The sequence below is a fragment of the Trematomus bernacchii genome, unplaced genomic scaffold (genome assembly GCF_902827165.1).
Source record: "Trematomus bernacchii unplaced genomic scaffold, fTreBer1.1, whole genome shotgun sequence".
In the NCBI taxonomy this organism is placed as follows: domain Eukaryota; kingdom Metazoa; phylum Chordata; class Actinopteri; order Perciformes; family Nototheniidae; genus Trematomus; species Trematomus bernacchii.
Window position 1 is genome coordinate 11,053,478 of NW_022987705.1, and position 15,487 is coordinate 11,068,964.

The following is a 15,487-nucleotide window of genomic DNA, read 5'->3' on the forward strand; positions in this document are numbered from 1 at the left end:
GGGGGGCCGCAGGAGACACTCGTCCAGCGGGGACAGTCGCCGCCGGCACCCCTCTCTGCCCTCCAGCCGGCCCAGCAGCCAGAACAGCTCGGGCCCCAGCCCTGCCCCCTTCGCCCCGGGCCCCGCAGCCAAGGATGATGCCAAACCCAGCAGCCAGAAAGACCCCGCCCCCCCCGCTGACCCCGCTCCAGACGCCATGACACTGAAGTAACTCCACCAACACGCCGGCCCACATGATGAACTCAACCACGTCTGCTAGTCGCTGGTTCTGTCTGCACCACAGGAGGGGAGGGGGGGGGGGGTAGTCCACTTCTGCATACAAGCATGAGAATTTTTTTTTTTTTACTTCAACAAACTTTATTAAGAAATAAGGAAGACAAATAATTAATATGGCTCGGTTTTTTAATTAGTTGTAAGCTTGTGAGGAAAAAGATACTTTTTTTTGGCTTGATGAGGCAAGGAATGGATGAGGTGTCAAACACTTTTTTCTTTTCTCTTACAAATCATTGCCAGTCCACACGGTGGATGGTTCGGTGGTGACGTACTACCCTGGAATTATTTTTATTTTATTCATTCATTTTTTTATATTTTCATGTTGACCCCCCTCTCTGTCACTGGGACCCCTCTTCGATCACTGTCCTGCTGGCTGAAAGATATTTGATTCCTCCCTCAGTTCTCAGATTTATGATTATTATTTCTTTGGCATGCGGTGAGATTGGGGACTTGGAAATAGTTTGATGGACACTGAGCATCTGAAAGCCGGATAGCGGCGGCGCGCGAGGCCGTGCTGCTCCTGACATCCAACCGGACCAAAGTGGTTTAAACCGAGCGACTGACATTTCCATCCGCTGATCCCCCAGTGCTCTCAGTTGAGGGGCTTAAAATTCAAAATATTTGATTTACTTTATGGCTGGACATTGATGGTTAAATATTAAAGAACCAAATGATAAAAAGAGAGAAAAAAAAAAAAAGACTTATACCAATCCCTCAGTATGGACACGATCATTGAAAGTTGCCTTATTTGAATGATTTTACTGCTTCTAACATGTGCCCCGCCACCTTATTGTCGATTGTACAGCATTGGAATCAACCATATATCCGGTCACCTTTTTTCCAGCAAAGGCCACTAGGTGGTGCTGCCAAACTGTTTCACTTACCCCCCTCCCTCACTCCCCTCCTTCACTTTTTCTGAACTGTCTTCCAAGTGTAATTTGGTCTGTTACAAGTCCTGTAATTCTTCCCTGTGTTTTGCAAGTCGTGGCTTTTTGTGCTGAAACAAACCTGGCGGGAAGTTTGTCGCCTTTTCCCGAAAAAAACCAAACACTTCAGTGGGCTGCCAAGTCGGGAAGGGATTGAATCACCGATTGATCTTCCTTTTTGGGTGCTTTTCCCGACTTTCCCCCCCGCTGCGCCTCCCAAGCTGCGTCCATCCGTTCATCCATCCGTGTAACATCCATCCATCCGTCGACCATCAGTGACGACCCAGGACTGGAATCATCAATCTGGATTACTTGAAGAAGCGATGGTGTTGAGGAGGGCCGTGGTGCTCTGGGTGGAGACGCTTCCCGAGGCCCAGACATTCGGCCTCCGACTTCACCGTGAAGCTCGACCGGGCCTCGGGCGCTCGCCACCACTTCCTGTCCCACCCTCAGATTCACAGATCAGTTACAGGCATGAACGCTGACAGGTGTTTTCCATGCGCAGGTACAGATGTAGCAGTGTGAGCTAGTTACTTACACACACACACACACACACACACACACACACACACACACACACACACACACACACACACACACACACACACACACACACACACACACACACACACACACACACACACACACACACACACACACACACACACACACACACACACACACACACACACACACACACACACACACACACACACACACACACACACCTTGATGTCTTGCCTCGCTGTCAAGAGAAATTCAAGACTGGACTCAGTTCTGTTCTGTCGTCACACTTCCTACAGTCACGTGTGGATAATTAAATCTTTATCCAGTACTGATGATATCAAATAGAAGATTTCTTCCTCCACTAATGTAAATGTGAATTTGACAGATGAAGAGAAAATGATTACAGCTCCCTGCTACTTGTTTTATTGTTTATAGAACAGATTATATATTTGCCTTACACGTGTACGTACTCTTTAACTTTTTTTTTTTTTTTTTTAAAGGTCTCATGATTATCTTTTTAATGCTTTTTCATTTCAATTTGCAGTGTTTCTAGCGTTGTTATAGTGGGGGCGGGGTTTGTCTCAGACTGTTTCAAACATCTGTGGATTTCAGAAACAGGAACATAATTCACAACAAAAGGGAACGTTGGCATCAGGGCGTCAGCGAGTGTTCAGTGCAAAAACTAAAGCTGTAAGTTTATAGTGTTTCACGTTGAAATCAGTTATTTTCTCTTTTTCTTTTCTTCTAGTAAAGATGTTGAACTTCCAAAAACACATTTTTCTAATATTTAAACCCCTGTTTTTCGACAAACATGTCTTCCAAGTCTAAAAACGAAGTTGATTTGAGGACCATAATTGAAGAAATTCACAAAGTTCTGGAAAAGAAAATATTGAGTCTTAATGCCCTTATCCAGATGCTCAGTGAAAAATTGGCCATTTTCTGTTTGACAAATTATTAACTGTCAACAGATCCTTTGTGAGTTAAAAAGTTAAAGTACATTTGACGGATTAAGAGTTTGGACAAGCCTGACCCTTCCTTTTTTAAATCAAAACATGTTTTTTCTTATTTTTTTTACTGAAGTTTTGGTCCTTTTTGCGTTATAATCATTCAGCCTATTGGTTGATGTTCTAGCAGAGAGAAAATCCTGTCAGTGTTTCTTCCTCTGAATCCACAATTGTTGGAAACATGAAATTGCAAAGTTGTACTTTCTTTTCTTCCTTTTTAATGTTTTGTTGCTTTATCTTCAGGGAGATTTGGATCAGTTACAGAAGCTTACAGTTGATGCATAAAAAAGTGTTTACTGGAGGTTAAAATATGAGCTACAAAACATTCAGAAAAGAAGAAGACAACGTGTCCCTAAACCAGCCGAGCCTTCGAATGGCTCAGCTGGAGACCTGGCAGTCGGACCTTCTTCCTGGGGCAGTCACATGATCCCTCTCTCTAATGTGATCATCACCTGTCACCGGACATTTGGGGGTTTCAGGAGTTTTCTGCCTTTCAGACTAACTGTAGGGTGCGCCGCACTCTGCTCATCGGAGAGAGGAGTGATGGACGTGGGAAGAGGAAGAGACAGAAGAGAAAGAGCCCAACTTGGGCTTGTGAAGTCGTTCAGAAGATTATGGCTGATGTCTGGTGACTGAAAAAAAAAAAGGACAAAATTCCATAAAGCCATATGAATAAGAAATAACTGTATATGAACCATTAAGATAGTTCATTGCATTACTATATCTAGGCTTGTCATGAGGGAAAAAAAGATGAAAAAAGGAACAAAAAAAATATATAAAATGGAAAAATGTAAAATACTTGAATGAGATCTTGTATTATAACATTTAATATTCATAATATCTGCTTTGTAGGCTGATGTGATTCGCTATTAGTGTTATTTGTAATTTGTAGTAATTATGCTTTTCCTTTAATAAAGAAAAAAAACACAAAACGGACAAAAAAACCTCAAACACTGACTTATGAGTGATTATTTCTCCATGTCTCTGTATGTATCTATTTAGCGGTTTCAAAGATTACATTTGGATCGTTTTTTTTGCAACAGGAAAAAAAATCCACATTTTCTTACAATCTTTTATTAAAAGATCCCATCAAAAAATTAACATTGTATCAATCACAGTAGTTGGACTCTTGAACATTCATGCTTTATTATACAATCATTACTAAGGCCACAATGAATACACATTACATCCAAGGATATGTTTAAAGGCAGAAATGGAAAGTGCAAAAGTATCTTCTGCCTGAGCATTAGGGAACACAAAGTCGAAGTGCTGATACTTAACATTACTTAAAATACCAAATGTGTTTAAGAATGAAAACATTTAGATTAATGTGCAAGAGTAGAAAAAGAGTGCTCGCGTTAAAGCTATGATTCATGACAAAAAGTTGAACATGTCATTAGTTTACCCAAGTGAGGATGAGTGGAAATGTAAACTCAATTAAGTACAAGAAAACGATGTCAACTGAAGGGTCCTTTCTTATAAGATGAGCAGGGCAACAGGGCGAGGGGTAAACATGGCTCTGTCACCGGAGAAGATGTGATGGCAGAAAAGTGATATGATTTATTTAAATGCTCCTTAAGTGGGATCTGGTCCACAAACAAGCTACTTGTTGATCCTTGTGACTTGTGTTATGGACAATCCTTCCACCATAAAAGCAAAATGGAGTTAGTCATAGTAAATAAAATTGACTTATACTCTAGTTGCCAGCATGGTGAACCTGGAAATGTTGAGTACACCAACCTTTTATGTTAGACATGTAGTACGGGTCCCCAGCACATAGAGACTGTCGTATCCTAACTTGCATATGTTGGGCTATTAGCATTAGTTGTGTTTATTAAAGGTTATGGCATTATAGCGTATGCAGAAAATAGTAAAACAATAACTTGTCATTGAGGATGCTGAATCAATTTCTGACATCAGGATAAAAAATGGCTAATTTAACCAGAAAGTGGCCATATTTGTATTCTCAGTGGGCTGATTTCCACTACCAAGAGTAGTGTCGCGACCATTGGCTGTAGAAAGCACACGATTAAAAATCATCATTATTATTTTAATTCTGAAAAAGAAATGGACATAGCATCCTCAAAAACCACTCCAAAATAATCAGCATTTTGTTTACTATTGTCTGCATCTGCTACAATGCCATTCATTTTAATTAAAGCAACTTGTGCTTATTGCTCAAAGTGCCCAACATATGCAAGTTGGCATGTGGCCGTTTCTGTGTGCTGGTGACCCGTACTATACATTTCTGGTTTCACAACAGGACTGTAAAAGCTGGCAAATAGACTATTACTGGGAGTTATCATGCTTTCCTTTTCATCTATTTGTTTATTGGTGGACATGAGCTTCCACAAACTTCTCCATGGTGTTTTGGAACAAATGTAAACTTTCATATCCAGAAGGAACAGAAAATAACCCTACACTATTGACAGCTCTGCATCCTTAGCACTTGTGAGTGAAATCATGAGCTCCATTAAAAATACAAATAAACAGCATCATTTGATCTGTATGTCTAATGAAGTACAGCGTTTCCACTTGGAAATGGGGTTGGTGGCCAGTGTTCATCAGACATTCACAGTTTAAAACAACAGGTTTTCTGGATTCAAATCATTGGAATTGAATAGAATAAATAATAATCTAATTTAAGATTGGACATTTCTTGATCACAAACTTGTCGAGGTCTGAAGTTAAAGGTCAGGGGTCAGGGGTCATCACTGGCCCTTCTTGGGCACGTCAGGGATGCTGTCATTCAGAGGGGTGAGGCCTGTGAGGACGGCGTGCCGCTCATACTGCTTGGTCTGCCTGAACTTAGTGTCGGTGCCGTGGAGCCGGTCCAGAATGCCGAAGACCCCGAAACACTGGTTGAACCTGGAACCAGGGAGGAACTAGATCAACTGAGGATGACTTTTTTTTTTAAATAGCAAAATGTAAAATTCTATATGTTTCTTGCTGTAAACAAATCTGGGTGGCATGTTCCTTTAAATCAGGGGTGTCCAAACTACGGCCCAGGGGACAACTGCGGCCCATTGTCCATTTTCAATTGACCCTGAGCAAATTCTAAAAGTATATTGGAATATGGCCCACACCTGAAACTTGTATTTTTCTTATATTGTACTTCTTAAATATATATGTAAAAATATATGACACAGTATTCATGTGTTAATAAGCCCACTTTTCAAATAAATTCAGTCAATTAAAGTTGAGAACATTTTCTAACAAATCCTAATTAATAAAAATAAAAAAGCCCAATAACTTATATTAAATAAATGAAACCCTATGAAATGCTGTGAACTAGGCTGTTTTCTTTTCTTAAAGCATATTCAAGTATCAAGCATATGTTTACCTACATTTGATTGATTTTGCTATCTTATAACTTAATTTATGAGGCACTATATCTCACCTCTAGTGAGGGGCCCAGCCTTTCGTATATTTGTATGTATGAGGCCCCAAGTGAAACAAGTTTGGACACCCCTGCTTTAAATCCATGATCTCACTCACACTGAAGATCATTTTGACTCAATCCTGCTGACGGTTGTTTAATATTTTATATGGATTTTCGCAAATTCAAATAAAGCTACTGGGCTCACCTGAGGTGGTGGAAGTCATGGAACTCGGGGGAGGGCAGGAAGGGGAGGTGGTATCCACAGTGGGAGATGGTGGTGCTGATCAGAGCCACGCTGTACCACATGGCGGTGGTGGTCACATGGGAGCCCAGGAGGACCGGCCCGAGAGCCACCGGCAACATGTTGGAGATCTGACAGAAGAGGAGGGACAAACTGCTTTTAATGGCCGAGGAATAACCAGCAAATATAGTGAAAACTTCTGAGAGAGGTAGAAAATGAACTGAAAGCGTGGAGGGAGGTATTCACCATGTGCTCCAGAGGGTGGGCGTAGATGCAGACGACTCCAATGGGGGCGGTCCACTCATGGTGCTGTTTGTGGAATCTCTTATAGAGGCTGGGATGGTGGAAAAGCCTGAGAGAAAGAAGATGAGGATATATGTGGTTACTTACTGAGACACTTAACTTAACAGAACGTAATGTTTACAGGAATACTGCAGTGGTGAAAGAAGGACTAAACTGGTTGGATAAAAGTAATAATAACAACACACAAAAATTCCTTTAGTCAAAAGTAAAAGTACAGAAGTATTAGCAAAATATAATAATTATTAATTTATAAATGAAAAACAAATTATGGCGAAAAAACTTCATAGTATAGTTTCTTGAACAAATGTCAAAACAATCATGCTATTGTATGTAAAAAGTCATACAATAGCATGTCAAAAAAAAGAAGTCATACTTTAGTGTCTACTCTTAAGACACACTTCTTCTCCCTGGCCTTCTAGTCAGAGCGGAGCACGACTCCTGACTTTTCCCTGTGTTTTTTATATATCTGTTGTAACTTATTGTCTTTTATTGTGATTGTACAGCACTTTGGCTCGACCAAAAATCGCTTTTAAATGTGCTTTATAAATAAAACTTGATTTGATTTGATTTGATTTGATTAGTAAGTTAAAAATATGTTGAAATAAAAGTAGCAATAACACAATGCAAAACTACTACACATACCAAGATATACTATTAATGTTGGAAATATGTCAGAAAAAGTAATACTATAGTTTGACAAAAAAAACATCATACTAGAATGTTAAAAAAATGTGTGTTATACTATGGTACATCAATAAAAGACATACTATAGTAGCAATAACACAATACAACTACTAAACATACAGGTCATGCAATAGTGTGTGGAAAATGTCTCATATTATAGTATATTGAAAATATGTCAAAACAATTATAATATAGTATAGTATGTTGAAAGAATTCATAACGGGAAAATATGTAAAAATAATGAAACTCTAATATGTAGCAACAAAGAAATAGTACTACATTATGTGAAAAAACGATGGTCTTCTTTCTGTTGACATCCTTCACATTTACAACTAGGTGGCAGTGATGTGTAAAGGTCAGTTTTTCAATGAAAACAGATAGTCCACCAAAAGGGCTTTTTTCAAAGGACACATTATGTCATGTCACAGTCATAAAAGCAAAGGTGTAAATAAAATAATTAAGGATCCAAACCTGTGGGAATAGTAAAACATAAATTCCTCCAGGAGGGAGAAGAAGGCCAGCTCTGCGAGGGCCCAGTGGAAGGCGGGCAGCTCGGGGCCACAGGGGTTTCCGCTCATGGTCATCAGGGATCGAGCCACCACCACCATGGACCCCGAGATGAACACATAGTTGAAGAGGACGGTCTTCAACAGATGGCGAAGCTTATCTGGATCCACCTGGAAGGCCAGGAGGGAATCACAGGGTAAACACTAAGTATAAATGTATTTTTAATGACAAATATATTTCATTTTCATGACATTACATTACCTACATTGAAATGCCTGGAGTATATTTGGTCATTATTCATAGGTTGTTGCTGATTTTTTTTCCCCATATGAAGTTTGCTCATAAGGTTAACAAAATGTTTATAACAAAGACATGCAAGTTTAGAGGTCAGCATTGATAGTGTAGTTTAAGTTATCAGCTTCACTAAATCGAAGACAGAAGATATCTCCAGTTTGTGTGTAACAGTCAACTTTGGACCCTGTGTGTTATAAACATATGGACATATCACGATGGCCCTTTGTGTGTGTCTGTGAACTGTTGCCCAGTTGCAGTATAATTCTGTGATATGATGTGTTTACCAAAGTACAAACACAACAACCTACATATAAGCCTTTTTAAACAGACAGTTTTACAGTGAGATTAATTTAGTGTTTGGTTGGTTTTATTAAAGTTTCCATTGGAAGATTGACCAGGGGCTTCAATTTAAGCTATATGGATAGATTGCTTGATAAAAGATAAATTGATGCTACAAAACAGCGCAGGTCTTTATTTATGACAACTAGGGCTCAGGTTAGGAGGTTACAATCAGTCACGTCTCTTTGACTCAGAGTAACGGGCCTTGGAAAGCTCACAGGACACAAAAAAGGACTTTTGCAACTTCATAACAAAGTTTCTAACACAATGCTATGCTACAAAATATATGTAATCCTATAAGTGCCCCACACATATTATGCATATTCAAATTGGGATAACACACTTAATCTTTGGAAGTATATCATTAAAGCAAGATGGATGAATGATGGATTTCGGCCAACCTACAATTAACTGATAGACGTTTGAGCTTCCTTTGCAATGTGTTCCTGCTTATTATCCTTAAAGGTTAGGATCAATCTGATTACACTTTGATTAACAGACGTTCAGGGACACTGGGGAGATAAAAGCTGACATTACTGATAATGCAATGTGACTCTCAAACACTGAGAGGACTTTGGTCAAATGACCAGGTGAACACGTCTCATCAGAGCACTCAGGATGTTCATACACATGCACGCAATACATATCATATTATAAGTGTCCAAAAGGAGCACAGGAAATAATACTTTGCAAAAGTTGAAACATTTATAAATTAAATTAGATAAAATTCAATATAAAAATATAAATAAATAGGAAAATACATGTATAAATGAATTGATAAATACAGAATATTATAATAATCATTAATTTTTAAATTACATTTTCTTCATTATTAATTAATTTTTTTGTATTTATTTTTCAAATTGACACAAATAATATAATAATTAGTTATGCCATTTTATTCATTTACTCCCTGTTATTTTCATGTATTGTGATAATTATTGTGATGCGAACAAATGATTAAGGAAATCTCTATGATTTGTTGTAATAGGAGACATGTTTCAATAGATGAATTCATCCTTACAATAATGCTTGGTTTAACCTGGCGTTTTAGGGGTAAATAAAGATAAGGAGAATGAGATTAGATTGATTTATTATCTGTAAACACACGAAATGCCATAAAATAATCCGTCTTCTGATTCAAAGGTTAAAAAGGGTTAGATAATACATCTAAATTAGAGGCCGTTCATGCAGTATCAGTTTTGGTAGAAGGAGGAGAGAGTGAGTGGAAGTTTGTATCTCAGTGATAATCAAATGCCTAGTTCAAAATAGTGGTGGTGCTGGTGGTGCTGTTTTGGTATTTAAAGTGAAACTGGAAGAGATTCAGTGCAGAACATACCGGGTTATTCTTGTCCGGCTGGATTCGGTAGCGGGTGATGAAGGAGGGTTTCCCGGTGGTGTCCACCAGCAGCAACAGACAGTTCGTCCCCCAAAACGTCAGAGTGGGGACCAACATCGTGCCTGTGGAGAAACTACCGTCAGAGAGGGACAACTAACCTGCCTTTGACCTGGACCTCAATATTTAAACATTAATAAAGGATGAAAACGTATTTTTTTGAAAAGAAACAACAATTTTCATGATCAATTCTGCATTGTCTGGCCTTGTTATTTCTGAGCTCACTAGAAAATGGATTTTGCCTTTGAGAAATCTAAGATAATTAACATAATCACAGAAATAAACTGGTTGTACTTTGAGTTATGCTTTATCTTAAGACCGATTACATAATTACTTTGGAGAAAGCGCCTTACATGTTTCACTGGAAGCAATATTTGCCCTATCTGTTAATGCATTTGTGACTGTCAGCACGTAACGTCCTACATTAGATTTTGTGTGCAAACAGCTAGACAGTTGACATAACACAAACAACAACATGATGGCTACATCATAAAAGAGAGTAACTGGACACCAGAGGTCATTCTTTGATATGCAGAGCTAAACAAATGTTTGCAAAGCTAAACAAATGTGTTTTTTCCCTCTGGGGCTGGTACTCTTTTGTGCAGGATCACAATTCCCAGTTTGGTGTTAAATCATTTGTAAAATCTCATTTAAAACTACATTTATTATAAGTACTGTGAAAAAACCTAAAATACAAAGCATGTTTTGATCAAAGCAAGTCACTCATTCTGTTAACATGTAGGAAACAGATCAGTGTGTTCGATTTGACCTCAAAAAGACCTCTCTGATATGAACTGTCCGTAACAGTGTGTTGGCTGCAAAGTGCACTTTCTACAGAACACGTTTTTGGAAAATAAAAAATAAATGGTGTTGTTAGTTCTTACCCAAGTAGAACAAAGCAGTCTCATGACCCTCAAAGCCCACGTACACCTTGGTCCACATGTTCTGCCAAAAATCTCCTGAAGCACCCCAGAATCTCTGAAGATGCCTGGGAAAGGAAATCTTGTCAAATATCACATAACAATGAAACTCAGAGGACTATAGAAACTCCCCTTTAATTCCAGTCACATCATGCCCTCTCTTGAAAACCTTTTTTCTCCTCCTGAATCAACAATACAAATGTTTTAGCCAATTGGTTTTCAGTCTTCCAAGTAATTTAATATTTGTAAATTAAAGAATTCAAATTATTTTATAATGTGGTCATTGGTATGTACCAGTCAAGTTACTTTCATTTGTAGTTCAATTGTAAATATTCTCCTTAAGTTAATTTAATGACAAGAACACTAACCTTTTTATAAATATCCTATACACAAATTGTGTTTCACTTAAACCTAAATCATTAATAAAGAAATTACACTCAATTTCAAGGTCAATTGTTCTTTTCTCCTCAAGTTAATACAGGATAAGATATTGGTTTGTATTATTGTAACACTGTAACTTGTAATAAAATCCTACCATGTCAGTGAGTTGCCGAATGCAGCCAAGAATAAGATTCCAGATCCGATGATCACAGCAGCTTTCTTCACAGAGTCCCACAGTCCTCCAGGGCCCTCCTGGGTGGAGAAAAGGCAACAATGATGCATCCATGAGCCTCTCTGTTACTCTGATGATACTGTGCAGTCTCATGATGAGGAGCTACATCAGCGTTTCCCACAGAGACATCACAGGGTGCAGAAAAGAGTCTAAAACTACATGAGGATGGCAGCACTGTATCTAGTTGTAGGCGAGGAATTTCACACCATGGGACTGCATGGATATAATGAACCATTAGAAACAAGTGAGATTGAAGGGCAAAATAACATCAGGCAGCAGGAGAGAAACATCAATGTGCTTTAAAATGATGATAGTTATCTTGAGCATACTATATTACATTATTGTTTTTTGGACTTGATAGGAAAGATTCCAAGTTGTTTTTGCATTGATCCACTTGAACATATTCACATCACATGTCTGTTCCATGAATAATGTTTGACTATAAATATGAATGTAAAGGAAATTGTTTATATGAAGTTAAATAAAGCAGAGGCATATTCCAAAAGCTATATATTTGTGTATGTTAAAAGCATCAAACCTTTTAAAAGCCACATTTTCTCTATTGTAATTGCAATAATCCATATATGAAATGTGAATGAGTTGTGTTGACAGTGATGACCAGACAGTAAATGAATCTGAGATTAAGGTTTTCAATAAACACTTTTGAATTATTTGAGTGTGACCTAAACAGATTTAAAAGGATGTTGTCCCTTTGGCAACATTTGAACTTAATTTTCAGCTACAGAGAATCCAAGTATTTATTTTATCTTTAATACTTAATGTCAGTTGTAGAGTGCTTTTAATAAAAGCAAAAGCAACATCTAATCCAGCCAGAGTGAGAGAAAACAGGATCAGTCCACTCAGTGGGTATAAATCCAGGGATTGATGTCACATTCAAAGACCTTTAAAAAAAAAACCCCGGCAGCTTTTACCCCGGCTGCCTTTTGCACAGCCATGGCAACAGTGGGAACGATGTTACTGACAGAACTGTCCGCTGATACTAATGCATACTTAATCCTTGTAAGGACAATTTATCAATTACATTTGTAGGCGTGTGGCGCAGTGGGTAGAGCGTTGGTGTTCGGATCAAGGGGGCACAGGTTCAAACCCCTCTGCAGTCAGCATGTCGTTGTGTCCCTGGGCAAGACACTTCACCCCAAATTGCTCCTGTGGGGATTGCCCACAGTATTGAGTATGTAAGTCGCTTTGGATAAAAGCGACTAACAAGTAACATGTAAGAAATGTAATCAGCAAGAATGTACAAACGCACACCCAATCATATCATTATTTCTAAATATAGTGCACACTCCCATTCTACAGGAGGAGATTGAACTCTCATTAACCTTGCTCATGGTAATATGTATTATACATTATCCTCTGTCACATTCAGGGCTCAATAAACTGGCACGTGAGAGTAAAAAATGCAACTTGTCAGGTCAAGCCTGTCCCAGAGAACAACCAGGCAAACAGAAAGAAGTGGCAGAGCTCCGGTCGGAAAACAAAACAGGCATGTGGAAGCATTATGTAAGACGTGTTTTAAATACAAAACCCATGTTGAATACAAATCACGTGTCACAAAGAGAGGAAGAAAGGCAATATTAAAAAGGCTAAAAAGGTTTAGTTTAAATTCAGATTGGGTTTTTTGAGTCTTAGAGGAGGCTGAGAATTACAGTAGGTAAAAACTTGCGTAAATATATATCAGTAGTAAAAAAATTCTGGGTGTAAAAACTGAAATATTTGTTCTGATATAATATCAACCCATATGAGTAGCAGACAGAAATACAGTGCTTCTATATCTTTATGTGACATTATCTGAAATAAGCTTTTTGGCCAACCCTAATAACATCAGTGTTGACTTTAACACGAACTGTCTCAGAGAAAACATGGTGAAAAAGAAGCATGCAGGTTTTCTGAAAACATGTCGTATAATAGTTACATTTCAACATTTTCCAGCACAAATCATACAATAATTCTGTCGTTTGATCTTGTAAGCCTCTTATGCAGAAAAAGGAATGTCCAGGCACTGAAACAAATGACTTGAGTTTGTAGCTCACAGGTTTTTTAAACTATAAACCGGTTGTCAGAATCAGAAACAGGTTTATTAACAGGTAGGTTTACACGTACGAGGAATTTGACTTATGTAACATTAACTTCTCAATGACTGTTTTTTTCATGAGATGCCACCGAGATTAAAGGGTTGTAGAAGGGTTGAGCAGCAGGTGAATGATGGTATTATGACAGAAGAGTTTTACAGGTTTGTTCTTACCTGTCGGCTGCTGCGTGTCGGGGCAGCTCCCCTCGTGTCTGTAAACACAATAACAAATACAGGGTTTGTCTTTTCAGGAAGGATTAATACAGATTCTTAATTTAAGCATATAATTAAGGAGGTAAACAATCTTTCGTCACCAATAAATAATACAATTGACTTCCAGCAATACAAGTTTAATCAGCTCAAAATGATAGACTACGTAAATGGATGGTTTTGGAGGAAATTGAGACATTTGGCCAAAGATAAAATAATTAATATATTGCTGATAATTTTTTTTAATGAAGATGGCCTCATCCTAGTTTGATTGGATAACAAGGGTGTTTCAAACAATTTTTTTTACTTTATGATTAAAGTCAAGTTTTTGTTTTTCCAAAGAACTAAAAAACTGTGGTTTTTCTTCAACAGTGTTACACAGCTAACAGTGTTTTTTATTTGACTTATTTATTGTGTGATAATCAATTCACATGCAATATAGTGCATGAATAAACCTCCAGTGTTGGCCTCATATGATGAACCTTCACTGATTTTCACCACACATATTTGAGGCATTAAAACAGTCAAAGATCTGTCTGATTTTCAACTTTCCATGCTGCAACAATCATCCGAGTGCTGTGCAGCCTGGGGTAAAAGTTAAAACTGGAGGCTTACATAATCCAATTATAATCCATCGTTCTTACAGTTAGCACTTTTTCCAGGCACATTCTTGGGGATAACAACCTGCCCTACATCCACTATCCCTCTGTTTGTTGTTGAACAAAATAAACACTACGTTTATGTTAAAAAAAGAAAAACAGAAATCATATAGATTTCAAGGCAAGTGTAACACACCAAGTATATTGAAGTCTTCTTGCAATCAAAATGTGGTTTGTCTATTGTTATGTTACTTTGATGTTTGAGTTTCACAGTGCAAAATTATGTTCGTGCAGATGACAATAGAGGAAGAAAAAGTAGTGACTAAAAATTATAATGATTTTGTTTTTAAATATTTAGACAATCTTCGAGCTGTAGCTTCAGAAATGCAAAGAATATTATATCCGTTTTCAATTGACTGAAAAAAACCAGTGCTTTATAATGTAGCCTATTATCATTGGCTGCTCATAAGACTAAATTACATTTAGATTTTTACAAAGATAGATAGTCAAAATAGGAAAACAATTTTGCCAAAAGTAATATTTAAGAATACCATAGCCTAGAAAAATCCTAGAGAGTTACTATGCTATTGAAATTAAACATAGCGTTGAGCTGCGAACATGCAGTATATGAACTGCGCTGTCCCTCATTGGAAACATCACCTGCTGCCTATACTAAGACTGATTAGGTTTTGGATCATTATTGCAGTTAAGCAGCCACCTGTTAACCAACGTAACGTTACGTTTTAAACGTAACAAAAAGAGACTCCCGGACAAGTTAAAAGCCATGTCAAGTATATAACCTACTCACCACTTGTTTCCACCGTCATGTCTCCTCGCTCTCTCTGTTGGCTCTTTACACATTCTCAAAACAACCGTGTATTTACAACGGCGGACGAATTCTGATTGGTCGGTTCTTGGTCAGCTGACTTGAGCCTCACCCGGAAGTAGCGGCAGGTATGTTTTGACCCTGATATGAGGAAGGGAAGGGATGTCCACCTGTAACAGGTGAAGGTTTAAACTCAGCGCGGAGGCTTGTGTTACATAGTATTCCTTGGGGGGAAAGTACATTTGAGTAGAAAAGACTATGTTGCAATTATTATTAGACTGATAATATCAAGTCAGTGCTAATTCTGAGAAAAGAAACACATTCGTGAATGATAATAATTAGGCTAAGTAGTAGGCTACTTTTATCATTAT

The 15,487-nt window shown here is 38.0% G+C and overlaps 2 protein-coding genes across 2 annotated transcripts in view; one reads left to right on the forward strand and one right to left on the reverse strand.

The window, feature by feature from the left end:
• larp1 (La ribonucleoprotein 1, translational regulator) overlaps nt 1-1,793 on the forward strand; it is a 45,746-nt gene extending 43,953 nt beyond the window's left edge. The window contains 1 exon segment of the mRNA XM_034140193.1: nt 2-1,793. Within this exon segment, the coding sequence (XP_033996084.1) occupies nt 2-211 (210 nt within the window). The 3' untranslated portion in view covers nt 212-1,793.
• A 1,975-nt stretch (nt 1,794-3,768) lies between these two features.
• faxdc2 (fatty acid hydroxylase domain containing 2) lies at nt 3,769-15,170 on the reverse strand. The gene is made up of 9 exons (XM_034140198.1): nt 15,099-15,170; nt 13,656-13,693; nt 11,312-11,409; nt 10,741-10,844; nt 9,800-9,921; nt 7,792-7,997; nt 6,580-6,685; nt 6,298-6,464; nt 3,769-5,578 (listed from the first exon to the last, which is right to left on the reverse strand). Exons 1-9 carry the CDS (start codon nt 15,115-15,117, stop codon nt 5,422-5,424), a joined length of 1,017 nt encoding a protein of 338 aa, XP_033996089.1. The 5' UTR covers nt 15,118-15,170; the 3' UTR covers nt 3,769-5,421.
• Nucleotides 15,171-15,487: the final 317 nt, after the last annotated feature.

Coding starts and splice junctions, on each gene's coding strand:
- faxdc2 (XM_034140198.1), bottom strand. Junction 6,465..6,579: donor CCCACCCTCTGGAGCACATG/GTGAATACCTCC, acceptor CTCTTCTGTCAG/ATCTCCAACATGTTGCCGGT. Junction 5,579..6,297: donor CATGACTTCCACCACCTCAG/GTGAGCCCAGTA, acceptor CCCTGGTTCCAG/GTTCAACCAGTGTTTCGGGG.